This window comes from Dromaius novaehollandiae, chromosome 17, assembly GCF_036370855.1.
Source record: "Dromaius novaehollandiae isolate bDroNov1 chromosome 17, bDroNov1.hap1, whole genome shotgun sequence".
NCBI classification, from domain to species: Eukaryota; Metazoa; Chordata; class Aves; order Casuariiformes; family Dromaiidae; genus Dromaius; species Dromaius novaehollandiae.
The window spans coordinates 5311602-5327593 of record NC_088114.1 but is presented as its reverse complement, the minus strand read 5'-3'; the positions used below and the strand labels follow the sequence as shown (position 1 = coordinate 5327593).

General features: G+C 43.9%; 1 protein-coding gene across 1 annotated transcript in view; it reads right to left on the bottom strand.

Annotated features, from left to right (window-relative positions):
• Positions 1–15992, bottom strand: part of TMEM132B (transmembrane protein 132B) — a 263496-nt gene that overhangs the window by 142633 nt on the left and 104871 nt on the right. Inside the window, exon 3 of the mRNA XM_064522037.1 lies at positions 6409–6549. Within this exon, the coding sequence (XP_064378107.1) occupies positions 6409–6549 (141 nt within the window). The remainder of the gene's footprint in view (positions 1–6408; positions 6550–15992) is intronic.

Sequence of the window (15992 nt, the reverse complement as noted above, 5' to 3'; positions counted from 1 at the left end):
CATTCTACATTCAAAGCACGTTTCTTTGCCCACGACACCTCTGACCTAAGCAAAACAACAAGTGCGTAAGAATTGGGGGAAACACCCAAGCCAGTACACTACGCTGCACACACAGGTTTTCCCTGCATGACAGATGTTACCCAGTGACTTCCCCGGTATGAGGATGCCCTGGCCCTGAATTTGGGGGCTTGGTGTCATCCTTTCTCTGAGAAGCAGCTCTAGCCCCTGCGTGAACAACGCTGGCAAGCGGGAGTCTGCGAACAACATGTAAATCCTGCCACAGCTCAGCCCTTCCCAGACCCATTTCCTCCCACAGCACGATCGCAGTTTCTCCAGGGTCTTTGCCAAACAGTCTATGACTTCTTCCCACACCTTAAGCTTTTTTTTTTTTAAAAAAAAAAAAAAAAAGCAAAACTTTCCTTTCCAAAGATCCAGATATGGCTCTCCTGGTGAAAGGAGAGCCCAAGTGTGAGGATGGATGGGAGCCTGCAGATGTCCAACTACTTCACTTTTACCGGACCAGTCTGGCATAGGGGGCTGATAGCCATCAGCTTTCCCTTCCCCATCTCTCTGGCTTTTTTTCCCCAGTTCTTCTCCGTCCACTCTCCTACCTGCTTTATGCATTGCCTTGTGCTTCTTTGCTCCCTCTGCTCCTCTTACTCATTTACTTTTCTTTAGTACTGGGTGAACTTAATGGCATCCAGCCCACTGCCTTTCCATTGGCCTAAAATAAGACAGAACAAGCCTGGCTGTCTATAGCAGTTACTGCTCTTTTGTGTAAGAGCAACACACAAAATTGATCTTCTGTCAGCCAACTGTTGTTGCTGATGGCACTTTACATGCTCAATGTCCTGGGGCCAAGCAAGTTCCTCTGGCAATAAACACATCCGCAAGTGTTTCACTGCATGTCCTGGTGCCTTCCGCACCGTAGTTAACAGCACACTGCTGTGTGCTACAGCAAGTTACAGCCACCCATGCCTACAGGCTGATTCATCTTCGAGAAGCACCCAAACTCCTCGTTCTCGCTTCAGCATACCGTGCACTGTACCAACCAAGAGCACGGATGCTCCACAGCCAACCGAGCTGCTAAAGGAGCTCATCAAACAACCTGGAGCGGAGCAGGCTCTGTTTTGGAGACAGTGGGAATCTCTCATGCTGCTTGGATGCAGCATGAGGCCCAAATTAATAAGCTGTTCTGGAGTACAGAGTGATGGGGAATTCGGTGCAGAAACACCCCCACAGCACCATGAGAAGCAGCCCAAATCTGGCAGAGCCACGGCTGAACTGAAGCTAGGAAGCTCCCTCGGACCCACGTGCGATCCAGGGAGAGAGTTTGCTTACTGCCCTCGGTAAGGTGGGGGCTGGGTACCTAGTGGGAAAAATGGCATTTCCAACAGTAAAGGGATTATAGTAAATCAAGGCTGTCAGTCAAGATGAGAAGCAAGAAGAAAGAATCTCAGCTCTTATTTTTGAGACATACCCAGAACTTTAAAAACAAAACCAAGCAATACAACATTTTTGCTCAGTTGATCATCAGCTCCAATAACATGTATATACATTTGCTAAATACATGCACACATCTTAACTTTACATATTCCTTTTGAGTGATATTTCTAGTTCAAGGGGTATTCCCAAGCACAAAAAAAAAAAAAAAAAAAAAATTATTTCAAAATCAAGGATCTATTTACATACCTAAAAACACATGAAATAGCAGATTCTACCATTTTCTTGATTTAAAGACATATCTGTATATATACACACACACACCACAATCATGATTTTATAGTCATTCAAATTATGTGAATTCTCTGAGCACCCTTTAAAACAGTAAAGAAATGGAATGATCACTACGGACTCTTCTCTTATTATCCCAGTTTAAATTTAGATGACTTCAAATGCCTGATAGCGGCGCTAGCTTGCATCAATTAAAAAAATACAGGCAACAAAATAAACACTTCTTAATGAAAACTGAAAAAAATTGCTCTGAAGATTTTACCCTCTCTCTTTCTGCATTCTGAGTCTCCCTCATACAAAGTTTAATTTATGCAGTGATGGATAACCTGAGAAACGGAAGCTGTATTATAGACAGGGAGATAAAATAATCCCAAAGTGAGAAGAACCAGTTTGGCCTCAGTAACACCATACTCAGCACTGCAGGTAAGATCGATTTCATTAACATTGCTAGTTAGCATAAATATAACCTTTCTGATTAAAGTACTAGTTTGTCAGAGAATCAAACTCTCCTCACCTGGGTAAAAATCTGGTACAATTTAATAGCAGTTTTCCTGAATAAGGAAAACGATCTCTTCATAGTCTCCCTTTGAAAGCTGAGTCGTGACTTCCCGGTCCGAGTCCTTGCGTTTGTGCCATCTCATCACCCTGGAGCCACAGGTTCAGGTCTCACTGAGATTTTGTTCTTTCCTCCAGCTTCCCAGGGGAGAAACTGAGCATCATGAATTACACCGTGCTGCAGGGCCCTTCAACAGAGGCTTTAGAAACCCAGCTCCCTCTCACCAATTTGAAATAGTCTAGTCCTATACAACGCTGAATCGCTCTGGCAAAGTCCTGCTATCCCATTCCTCTGCGTGTCAGCACTGAGCAATGGGCCAAAACCAGACCATGCTCTCAGAGCATTTTTTCCAAGGTCTCTCGCCCTGGCCCTACTGCAGCACAATTTCTGGCTATATTCCCAAGTGCTCGCAGATAGCTCTGAGGTGCAAAGGGCAAAAAAACCTGCAAGGCTCAATCCATCTTCTGATGAATACAGTGGAAAAAACATCCATGCTCTTTACAAGAATAGGATCAGTTTTCTGGACACTACAAAGGATTTGCATCTGGCAGACTACCAAATTTTGGCTTTCTATGTATTTCAAAAGTATTTTTTCAACAATTCTACATACAGCCATAGACCTCAGAATAAGATCCCAGTCCTTCAGAGACACAGTTATTCTGTGTGGGAGGTTGAAGCCATTCAATTTTTATCGAAGTCCACCAGCCTCGACTTTCTCTGCTCCTTGCAAGAAGCCCTCTGCACTCATCACAGAAATCCATACAGATCCTTTCCTATGGGCCCAGCAGTCTCTATAACGCAATGGTATTTGTGCTTGAAGTAGAAACTGTGTCTTTTTGAAACAAAGCACCCTTTTGATTCAGCTAGCCCTACCGAAAGGGGACTCAAGGAGTCCTGCTCCAAGGAGAGAACACAAGAGAGAACGAACACACCGGCAACAGTCCACCACCTTGCTCGGTGTGCAGCAAGGGTCCTCCGAGACGACGGCAGCAATGGCAAAGCGAGACTCCATACGATCAGAGCAGGTGTGCGCATACACACTTCTGTGGGTTTACTTAAAATAAAGCTCTTCTTTTCATGCTCTTTGTTCAACTGCATTATCAAAAAGAGGTTTTAAATACAAGCTTACAGGACTACTAAAGAGGTGAATTTATAAATGTATTCCTAACAAAACGCACTCTGGAAAGCTTTAATCTATGAATTGTGACAACCTTGGACAAAATGGATTTTTAATAGAATATAATGTAAACTGCCTGAAACATTGTGATAAGGATTTTTTTTTTCTAAGTATTGCACAAAAAAGGCATGATGCACTCTGCATGAGAGGAAGGAAGGTCTTAATTTAAAACATTTTAATGAACACTCAATTTGCGTGAGGAAGTGCGAGAAATGGAGATGAAAAACTCATGATAACGATAACCCTGCAGAGAGAAGGAGAAAGATTAGAAAAGTAAGCAAATTTGCAAAGGCTCCAGAAGATAACACTAGCTAAAAGGAATAAAGGCTGGATCATGAATGCATTACAGCCGAAAGCCACTGCTCTCCTCGCAGGCACCGTCTGGCTTGACGGCCCTTTGTGGCTCTTATCAGCATCGCGCACTGAGGGGGAAAGAGCCGCTGAAGCGTGAGCAGCAGATACCAGATCTCTGAGCTAAGGGCATCGGGGAGAGCCACCGAGATTTCGGCAAGCACTGCTCCGACTCGCGGAGATCCTCACTCTCCCGACGGCAGCAAAGGGGCTGCCGGGGCTCTGCGCGCGGCTGCGGAGCAGAGCCGAGGGTGGTCGCAAGCAGTGGCAAACCCAGCAGCCACCTCCTCCGCGCAGGCTCCCTGCTTCCTCCGGGCTCGCGGGCTCGGTCCCCGCTCGCCCTGCCGCCACCAGCGCAACACCGCCAGGTCAGCAGAATTAAAATTACCTCCAAAGAGGGAAAAATGGCTCCCCTGAGGTAGGAACTACTCTGTTTACTAATAGCTTCTGTTCAACAATGAAAGAGATTGATCCTGCGCTCCCACTCATACATAAACCGCCTTTAATGAAGCCACTTGAATTACTAAAAGGAGAAATGGTTGAATCTGGTCTAGTGACAGTTTTACTACATTGACCTTAACAGAAGCAAGTTCAAGTCTCTATTGATTTAAATAAAGCAGCAGAATCCCCACAAACTTTTCATGTTCTTCAAAAGAAACAAGAGTGCCACCATTACCACCAAAAAAGCAAATTAAAATAAAGATCAAAGTTAAATATTTACTCTAAGCACTACGATATTTGCAAATCTGGAAACGATCTTTCAGCAGTTTCTATTTGCATACTTTAATTAATCCAAAAATATTAAAACTAATCTCACAAAGGAAAGGGTCAAAATATTAATTAACTTGAGATTCGTTGCTTTTGTGCAATTTAACAGTTCAACACAAAGCAAAAAGCGGTTTTAATAAAAACTAAGTTACTGTGACAGGTATAATTTCATGGATTAGTGAAACCACGCATAAGGCAATAAGTTTCAGTGTTCTCCCTATTTTTTGTCCAACTCTGAAAAGCATAACTTAGTTTCTATAGACAGATTCCTCTGTAGCACCAAACGATCTTAAGTCTTCCTTTAACCCAGCCCAGGCTGAGATTTCACTGCTGAGGTCGTTGCGTGCCGACACGCGGCGGCAGGGTGAGGGCTGTGGTTCCCCCTCGCCGGCCGGGCTCCCCAGCTCACGGGACACACCAGCTTGCTTAGCCATGTTTTGAGGAACTGGGAAATCTTGCTGAAAGACCAAGGATTCAGAGACAAAGCAGACAGTGAGCTCTGAATCATCACTATAACAGCCCGTGAAACCCCAGCAGAGAAACGATGAAGGTGGGCTGGAATTTCCTACTGCCACAAATTCAAATTTACAACTTTTATAAATGTGTTTACGAAAGAAGAGGAGACTTTTTCTTTCTTTGTTTTAACGGAGAGGAACTCAGTGAAGCAGCTAATGAACTGAAATGTTTTCCTGACACTTCATGCCAGAAAGCTCCGTACCCCTTGACTTAACCAGAGACACAGAGCCTGGGAATCACTTCCCTTCACTTCACGCATTTATAATGCAAATGCTTGCATCCGAGTTAGTCACCTCCAGTCTCTGCGTCTTTACTGGGGAGAAACAGGCACTTTTCGCTTGCTGTTCACAGGCCTGCTTCGCCTTACCCATGCCTCCATCTCCCCGTCGCTGAAAAAGAACCCACAGTAACCAGCTCACACTTCAACACTTCTATCAGGGGTATTCAAAATTAAGTGGGATTAATTTGTTCCTCTAATACAGCTTCAGAAACCAAATAGGAAACTGAGTAGAAACTCACTTTGCCCTCCCAACCCTCAGCAACGATCTTCCTAGGTCTGCGCAGTCGCTAACACCCTAACACTGCTTCTTCTCCCTGAAAGGAGCTTTCAGAAAGGATGTATGCAGAAGGAAGACTCCTGAAATTAAAGTTTTGACATAAAGTTTTGTGGTTTCCTAATTATGATACAATTTCAAACTAAATGTATGCACAGTGTACTTTAAGCATAGAGTAACTGCACGATAATAGAGAGAAATTGCTTGTATGGAAAAATACATAATTGTGACTAACAATGTAAATTTCTCATTACTTTTGATATAGCTTGCTGGAGCATTACCACAATAAACATACGCAGCATTCATGAGACATTTCATAGACTCTCATAGGTGTTTTGCAGCAATAATGAATAACACTTAATAGCTATTACCTTTATAGCTTTTCAGATAAAGGAGACAGCATTGCACCATATTGCTCTCAATTATTCTTCATATTTCTCTATTTTAATCCATTTCTTTTTGTTAGTTCTTTGGCAACAGGAATTCTCCCACTGCCTGAAGGTGCAAGAAAAGCAAACATGAGCCAGGATCAGTTGGCTGCCTCCAGTTTAATTAGACCATCTACTTCTGAAGCTCCAAAGTGAAACATAAGAAAAGAAAGCTCTTGTCAGATCACCTACAGCTTTTCCAAGGAAGCAGAGAAGAATAATACACCACTACTACAAGAGTAACACCATTTATTAAAGGAGCCCATGTGCATTTCGCATGGCATTTCAGCAAGAGTTAACGTGTGAAAGCACTTGGCTGCCTACCTATTCTCGGCGGTTGGATCGTTGTGCACACACGTGATAATGGCCGTGGTCCTCTCACTGTCCGTCTCCTCCTGAATTCCCCACTGGTCTGCATCACTCACTCTGACATCCGTTATCTTCACACCTGGGGCCGTCTTAATTCTGTTGAGGAACAACAGGGATTGCTTTAGTTACAGACTTCATAAAAATAAATCCACAGAGGGAAACAGGGAAGATGAAAGAGGAAATATTCCCTCTTGCATCAATAATAGACTGATACATTGCAACTGTAAGTCACTCTGCTTTCAAAATATAAAACTGGTCCCATTATTTTAAAGAGATGAAGTATGAGTTTCATTATGTGCAAAGCTGGTTAATTTTCAGCTTGAACAATGTGGAGAGAATAAGAATGTTTTCTGCTTCAGCAGCACCAGTTTGATATAAATGAAAAAGATGTGACTAGGCACAAGTTGATTTAATTTGTTGTGTCTGTCCTCAGTTTAAGACTGAAAACCAGAACACTGTGGTATAAAATAGATCCTTCTGCTTGTCAACCTTTGGGAGCAAGGCGTCTCTATATATTGGGGAGAGGCCTGCCCGGAGAAAGCATGCTCTGTTGGTTGAAGACCACAACGTAGGAAGGAAGGAAAAGGAATATGTTATCATAGACCCTGGACTGAGGGACGGAAACAATTTTGCAGTTGCACTGCGGTCTATCACACTGGGCTTGTTTCCTATTTGTTACATGATTGTAAAACTCTGCTGCCGAAACTCATATGATGCCAACATGGAAAACATTAATTTCTTAAGCACAGGTAGAGTCTAAAAGCAGTTCAGTAGATAGCACATGTTTTTGCCATTTGTTTAAAGAAACAATTATTTTGCCATTTGTTAAAAAAATAACCATACGTCCGTGCGGTGGTGGGGCTCTGCATCAGGAACAGATTGCCAAGGAATGGGAAACAAACTGCCTTAATAGCAGCAACTTCATTTGTGCAGCTTGAGTCCTGAAACAAGGCTGGGATTTCTACAGGAGAGCTGCAAACATGCCTGGAGAACAATTAGGCTGAAAGCAACTGCTGTAGTGCTGCCTTCGCCACTACTGTGACTTAATTAATTAAAAGCAAAGCCAAGAGGGACCTCTTAGTTGTATGGTGGAATGAAACAGCACTGCTGAGACTTGAAGCGTTACTTAACAGTGAATTGTGACAGATTTGCCCCAATGCCTTGCGGCCGGCGGGTGCTCACATTACACTGCTAAAAATTTCCTTTAAGTTCTAGCTGAGTTCATGGTTTTGGATCAAAGCGCCTGCAAGACTCAACGGGTGGTCTTCTCCTCCGAGATGGAATTAATTCACCCTGCTTTTATGATGTCCTTGTTTTTCCCTCTAAGGCTTTATTGACTTGATGGACCAAATTCATGCCTGGCATAACCAATCTGAAAAGAAAAAGTTTCCTGTAGGGAGAGAATTTTACTTGATATTTTTCTAATTGTTTCCTTCATGTTTCTCCACTGACATTCCTATCTCCAAACAACATGCCACAAAGCTTGTGTATCCCTTTCTTGTCATCTCTTCCTCCTTTTTCAGATAAGCATTCATTTATTTTGTACTAATTACACTGGACCAAATCCTTCCTGCAAGGCCCAGCTTTTCTCTTATAGGCATCTACATGGCTTCCTTTCAGACTGATTTGTTATTTACTGTGAGACAGAGACTCAGGCCTTCAAGAAAAGGATTCAATAATTTCTTTTAGACTTAGTCAATGACTCTTGAAAAAAATTATTTGAGCATGATTTGAAAAAAAGCAGCCTTTCGATTTTCTCGTTCCCAGATAAAATTATACCTTTGTACAAATTTGCCTCCCCACCATCCCCTCAATTTCCCAAGTTTTTCTTGACAACAAATCAGCAAACTTCTACCCTAAAATTCCACCCAAGTCAAGTCCTTGACTAATTAAAGGTATTTGGGCAGGAGATGCAGGAGGGACAGGATAGCTGGATTTCATCCATGATTTTAGGATTCATCAGCCTTTTTCCGTCCAGAAGCTTAATATGTCCTCCTACACAGCTCTTGCACTACAAGTATCTTAACTCCACAGCATTTACCTTCTTCTACTCTGATCTGAACCAGCCAGGTCAGTTTACCCAAGGGGATGCAAAGCAACCACCCCAGTTCACTGCCATACAGGAGCAGACTTTAACCCCTCAAGGTCCAGCGTTCAGCTTCCCCCTCCATGGATGCTGAAGCTGCTGCTTCTCCTCATCTCCATCCACTGGTCCCCCCAAAGACTGCGGGTAAGGATGCAATAGCCTTAAATATCCGCATCTATCCATGTGCTCACAAACACACACCCTGCCCCGCTGCTCCTATCCAATCCCAAGGTACCAAGCAGATGGGGTAAAAATGCTTGAAGAAGAAGAGAGAGCACAGTTTATTCAGGGCAACATTTCAATTAGAGAAAGGAGACACGCAACAAGAGTTTCCAGAGGCCAAACACGTGCAGACCCTGCAGATACACTGTGACCTCTGCCATCATCACCCCAGGCTCTTCCCAACCTTTCCTAACCTTCCCTAAAGACACTGCACCCTAGAACACCACCACATCTCCTGGCCTAACCCACCGGCTGGCATCTATCCCTCCCGGCCAGGAAGCTTTGCTGTTTCTTCTCTTGCGCCCAAATACAGCTATGACGCTGGCTTTGCCCATCTGGCCAGCAGATGAGGCTCTCCGGTGCCCGTCCTCTTGGCTCACCACTTGGCTTCTCCTTCAGGGCACTGTCCCTCAACAGCAGGCCTTCTGGTTCTTGGCAACGCTGTCTTGGTGCCTGTGCCTACAGATTTCCCTTGCTGTATATTTACTGTCTTGCTGGGTTAGCATCAAGTGAACATCACATACTCTGCTTCCCAGCTACATTTTCCAAAAACATCTCAGAACACTGCATTTTAGGAAAATTTCCAGTCTAATCCCCTGCAATGCATCTGCTCTGGTGGGCTGAGACAAGATGTCATTTTGCATTTTTGGATATCAGGAGAGCCAGGAAGGTTGAAAGAAGGAAGAGATTGAATTCAGCTTCTCACTTAGAAAAAGTCAAGAAATTCAAATCAAACCAGCCTTACATATGGAAGGTTTGAGTCTACTATTCTTTAGATAAGTGATTCATATCTTTAAATCTACCCCCAAGCTCCACAGGCACAAAAAATGTTGTAAGTGTTGATGAATCAGGCTATGAAAAAGAATAGGAAATTCCTACCAGAGCTGACATTAACTAGAGAAAGGATGGCGACTGATGAGCGTGCGAGTCCAAGAGCTGGAGACACTGCCCTGCTCTATGCCAGGTTTCATTTATACGCTTGGGTGCGTCACTTAGTTCTGTCCTACCTTCCTCTCCCAAATATAAAAGATTGGAAGTGCTGCTCTTCCATCTCCTAGCGAGTTGTAAGGATAATTACAATTACAGCAACAAAAGGAGAGGAGAAGGCACAAGCAACCACCAGGGCTAAGCAGGTAACTCAAGGGCTGCAAGGGGGATTTAAACAGCCCGGCACTTGCCGGAAGCGGGGCAGGGACTCACACCGCTGCTTAGTCAATCAGCTACGAAATCCAAAAGGTAGATGCTTGCCTGCAATACCTCACCGGCAGTAACTGGAAAGGAAAATCTTCGCCAAAAGAACTTTAAAATAGAAACAGAAGGAAAAGATATTTAAGCAAATAAAGCAGGAATGCGCTCACAGCAGATGGAACTGGCTCAAACCGAGGAGAAAGGAGACTTTTTCAGAGCTATTTTAGAAACCCTCTTATCTCCTCCCCCCTCCTCCTCCTCCTCCCTGTAACGGGGGAAAACATGATCTGAACTAAATTCACTCTGAGTGACATACTAATAGTTGCAATAATAAATTTCAATTGCAATTTCCAAGCATCCCAGTATTCAGCCTTCAACATGCATTTTTAGCTCTATTAAATATATATATATATACACACACACACGTATATCCTTCCGTTATAGGAAATCCAAGCTGCAGGCCAGTTTAGTATCTTGCCTAAAATTATACAGTCTCCGCAGAGGAAGAATTTGAACCGACACGCCCTGATTCCCAGGCTTGCACTTTGGCTCGACCCCCTGCCCATCTCTAAGACTACGCTGGAGCAGAGTCTAGTAAATCTGAGTCCTTGCGGAGCATTTTACATATTTGAAGATTCGCACAAACAGCAAGCAATTAGCTCTGAACAAGGTCCCTGGGGAGTTTCTAGTTAAAATACTTGTGTTTTAAGCTACATTAAGCCAAGCACTATAAATTATAATAATCACTGAATACAGACATAACATCCAGGGAATCTGGGAGTATGGGTGAGTCAGGCAACTCTTTCTGTCCAGGAAGGGAAGAGCGATGAGGAAATAAGTGAAGTTTGCTGGGAGATGTAAGGAGAAGCGAGTGCGTGATTCATAGATGCCACATCCAAATGTATTCACGGCATTTGGGGGGAGGCACAGAGAGTTCATGGGCAGCGAGGGTATAGAAAGCAAAACAGTCTGGGAAACACTGCCGAGGCAGATGGAGGGCTGGGGGGGCCGGAGCTCCCCAGAGAGACGATCACACCTTCCCGCTCGTCCCCACGAGCTCCCCAGGCAGAACATCTACGGAGAACCAGCCGCACAGGGAAACGCGGAGACCCAGCCAAGGTCACCCAGGAAACACAGGGCAGAACCGGGAATTAAAGCTAGAGCTGCCAAGGAACATTTTGATACCTTCAGCATAAAATCACCCTGCTCCCTCCTGCCCCAACTATAGACCCACTGGTAACAGCCAGCGGGGCCCCCGACGCCCAGGCAAGCGGCATCGCGTCTGGGGCTGTGGGAAAATCTGCTTTCTGGTGCTGTTTATTCACGGTGAAATGAGAGCGCCCCACCTTCGAGATGATCATCCATCGCCCCGTCAGGAAGCGAGGACGTACTGCAAGCCATGGCATCCAGCCCTAAACCCTCACAAGCTAAGCAAGTATTTATTTTCTGAAGTACTTTTCCAAGAACTTCATTTATTTCTTTGTTCTTTTATATTTTAACAGACTTGTCAGAGATTTATGTTCAAACCAGTTCCCCACCAAATTCTCCTTAAAATAGCAACACTAGACCAGCTGTGCTTGTCTCAGTGCTTCATCATAAGCAAAGTTATTTTTCTAAGTATGTAAAATACACATCAAAATAATACCGAGACCCTGGGATAAACCAAGCCCTCTCCAAAAGGACATGAGTACAGAAGCACAAATAGATCATATAAGCAAAACAAGCAGCCTACGAAGCCCAATGGAGAGCTGAAGATAGATGGCAGACTGATGGCAATGTGGAGCAGAGGGCAACTGCAATGCATCAAATAACAGAAAACCCAAAGAAAAGGGATCTGAGTAATGACATAAGGGGAAAAAAATACACATGACCTGGGGATATTCCCAGTGGCAACAGGTGTTCCCAGCAGCACAGGGCGGGAGCGGACAGAGGGACAAAAGCCGGCGTTGGCTGTAGGGGGAGAGAGCTTGGTACTGAGAGACAGGGGCAGCGACTTGCAAAGCAAACTGGAGTTTCGCATCAGATTCCACCTGCGTTTTATCCATGAGAAAAACAGCTCCAGTGACTGCCCTTCAGTGCAAGCCCAAGGCATAATTAGCCAAATTTGTTTTCAAAACAAGGCACAGATTTGTTCTGCTCTCCTGTCTTGGCCTTATCCCGTCCCATCGAAACGCCTCCACATTGCAGGGCCAAAAACTTCCCGAGCTGCCGCTGGCCCCGGGAAATGCCCTGCTGCGGCTCAGCATCGCAGCACTCCCTCGCATTTAAACCTTCTCAGGAAATTTGCCTTTCCTCCCTCTGCTACACCTCAATTTCTCTCTGCATCTGCTATTTTTACATAACCTTTCATAGATGTCTTATTCAACCCTGTCAAGCATTTGGGGATGCAGCTGCATTGAAAGCAGTTCTTACTGTTTTATATCGGAATATCTCTGTCCAACGCACCCTGAACGAAGGAAGTCAGCGCCAAAACCCCAAGCAGGAAGAGGCACGACGGAGCAGGCACAGGCACCAGCGCGACGCGAGGCAGGAGCAAAGTTGCTCTGTAAATATGATGGCTGACGAAAGAAATAAGATCAGTGGCTCAGAGAGCAGAAAACCCGTTTGCAGCTGTGGAGGGGAGTGATGCTAAAGATGTAGAACGATACAATCACCACTCTTCTACCCTAAGAGGTAAAGCTATCAACCTATTTTTTTCAGCCCACCAAATGTTTCAAAATATGCTAAGCATCATGCTCACTAGCATATTGGATTTTGAATAATGAAAAGCGTAAACAGGATTTTAATTTGGATTCTGACAGTAAAGTACTTTCCATGTGATAAATTAACTATTAGGGAAGACAAATTAACACAACCTACCCTTGAGAATGATGGCTTATGATTTTGAGGAAGCTTTTACAGAAGCATGATCAAAATACGGCAGGATGAAAAACAGAAGGAGGTGACGGGGGGAGTACTTTATCAAAATTCCTCTCTCCTCCTTTTCAGTTTAAGTATAACTTGTATAAAAAAAGCACAGCAGATTTTTTTCAAGAGCCCCCAACTTTCCTAAAAATTTCTAAATGTTTTAGTGGAGATTCTCAGCTTGTCTAAACCACCAGAAATTCATGAATTTTCTGGCTATTTTTAAATTTGGAAATTAAATTTCAATCTGTCAATCAAGGTCAGAAAAGGAGGTGTCACCGCTTATGAACTTTTTGGAAGGTGAAGGTGTCTCAGAAATGTTTTCCAGATAGATTATATTCACTATATGAGCAAAGAGGATGTGAATGCCTTCAAAGCAGTCTAACATTATCTTGTATTTCCATAGCCAGCGGAAAATTCCCAATTTTTACCACAATTTTTTTCAAGGGAAAGAAGATATTTTAAAATTTTATCTTCATATTGGGGCGGAAATTCCATTTTTTAATTAGCTCTTCCCCTACTCAGGTAGCCAAACGGAGCTTAAAAAAAGTCAGCAAAATACAGTGGAAAGCCATCCTGAATGGCTTGAAAATAAAGCTATTAATTTTATACTTACTTATTCCAGTCACAAACCAGACCTGTTTATATGGGCTTGCAACACTGCTAGAGAAAACTGAGAAGCTCTGAAGTCTTATGCAGTATGAGATCAAAATGTCACCCCCTCCCAGTGAACACTGTTTTCTTTAAAATACGTCAACAGAGAAATTTTGTCATTGCAGGAGAAGAACGGGTGCCAGGCGCCGGAGAGGAGACCCTGCTCTAACTCCATCGGCTCAGTCTGTTAACCACCTAACTGCTTGGGGAACTTCAGAACGGGAATAAGGATGTTTACTCACCTTGGCAAGGAAATTCATCCGTGGAGAAAAGAATTACTACTACTGTGGAGACACTGTGCATTTGTGCAGTTAATCTTTGTGCGCATACTGCATTTCAATATATTTCTGTAATTTCCCAGTGGGTCCTAAAAACTGTGGATCAAAGACTTCCTTAGCAATTGGCATTTTTCTTAATAAAACTACTGCCAACTCTAGAGTTTCTCATTTTCAGTCCACCTGAAAACATCGTTGGGCCTTTGACATACAAATGACTTTAATTATGTTATAAGCAAAAGTAACTCTAGACTGTGCTGAAACTCAACCAAACTCTTCACACCAAGAGGACGAGTTGATGCCTGACTCACCGAGCCCAGCATCCCGCTAACAGGGCTCCGGTGACTCCTGCCATGCCAGCGCTGGGAGGTGGACCAGGTGCCCTTTGCCTGCCTACAGGGCAGAAACACTGCTCACAATTTGCAAATAAACACCCCATTCCTAATACTTGCCTTACGCTTTACACTTTCAAAGTATTCAATAAATGTCAACTAACAGTTATTACTATTGACCAAAAGGAGACAGTGAGTTTACCTGCAACTCTAAATGATCCTCGTGCTACCAAACAACCTCCTAACATCCCTTTCTCGTCAGCATGCAATACCAGCTGACGGCTCTGCCTCCACGGAAAAAGAAGGGAGAACGTTCTCTCCCACCGCTCCAGTTCGGTCAGCTGAGCTATGATGTGTCGACCATTATTCAAAGAGCTCGAGAGTGCCTGCTGTCATGCCCCCGCTTAGACATCTCCACGAACTGAAGTGCGTGCCCTCTTTTGTCCAGCACAACAATCTGTGGCGTACCTCCTCTGTAGAGAGGAGAGCTGAAATGCTGGAGTGGTTTTCTGTAACCACAGGTCTACAGGACAAAAATCAAAGCCCACTCGACCTGTTCAACCTCTCTCTGGAAGATCTAAAACACTGAGTCTATGTCCTTTACCTTGAAACCAATGCAATGCTATAACAGATAAAACTGTTCCTTAAAGTCTGGAAGAAGAGGAGAGAATGCATTATCGAGTCTGAAGGTGTCCAAAGTGTTTGAACTTGGAATTCTTGCAATCATGCAGAAACACAGCTTTGAAAACCATAATGAAAAAATCAAAGCAAGTCAGAGGTTTCTTCCTGCAAAGACAAAGATACTTACTGGTTTTCTTTCATTGAAAGGCTCCCTTCAGAAATCAGCACTGCAAAAATGTTTGCAGCCTGAATAAGTTCAGTCCTCACAGGAGACAGAGAATCTTTGTAAAGGGGTCATTTTTCCACCTTTACAAGTAAAAGAAAACCTGAAGGTCATGGTTTCTGGAAGTACCTAAACAACAACGAAGTCAAAACTCCCCATGTCTTCCTGCAAAACTAGATAATGAGCTCCATAGCATTGTTTTGCTCAAAGCTGGATGGGATTTTTTAGTATTTAAGACAGTCCATCACTCTGCCGCTAAATTTGCTCACCACCTCAGAGACGCATACATTTCATATGAACAAGTCTATTAAGCATAGTTCAAACTAATATAATTAATAATTCTCTTTTACTAAGCATCCAGGCATACAACTTGGGACAGAAACTTTTCTGAGTTGTTGCTGAGTACTACAATAAGCCTTTGGGTTTATTGCATTCACTGGCCTGCTGGTGGCACAGTCCTTCAGCTCCAGCAGCAGTGCGGGGCAGGCTGTGCTTGCAAATCCCTCAATTAGGAGACACACACAAGAGGCCAGCAGTAGCCATCCTGCGGCTAGCCATCCATGCGCTTGGGAGCGCATGCTGTCTGGCCCACTGACACGCCAAAAAAAAGCACATTACAGAAGTGCTCTGCATGCACCAAATGAGGTCCTCTCATACAGGCGATACTCCTCTTTCAGCAGTTTCAAAGGTACAAGGGAGAAGACCAGCAAACAACGATGGGCAAACGGCACCATGATATGTGCCTCCTCCTCTTCAGAGATGACACTAAAAGCAAGAGCTTTGTAAAGGTCAAAGACCTTTATAAGGGTCATCTTTGGCTTAAAACTGCACTAGCCAGAACAGAAAAAGAACACGGAAAAGAGCAGATTTCTGAAAGGTGCAAACACATCTAACTTCTACCAAAACCAGTCCCAACCCTTTGCACTTCCCGCAACTGCTTGACTGCACGAGGGGAGGGATTTTTCATACATTCTCCATGCTTGCTCAGTACTCTGCATAAACAGGCAATAAAGAAAGTGCTGTTCATTAGGAAC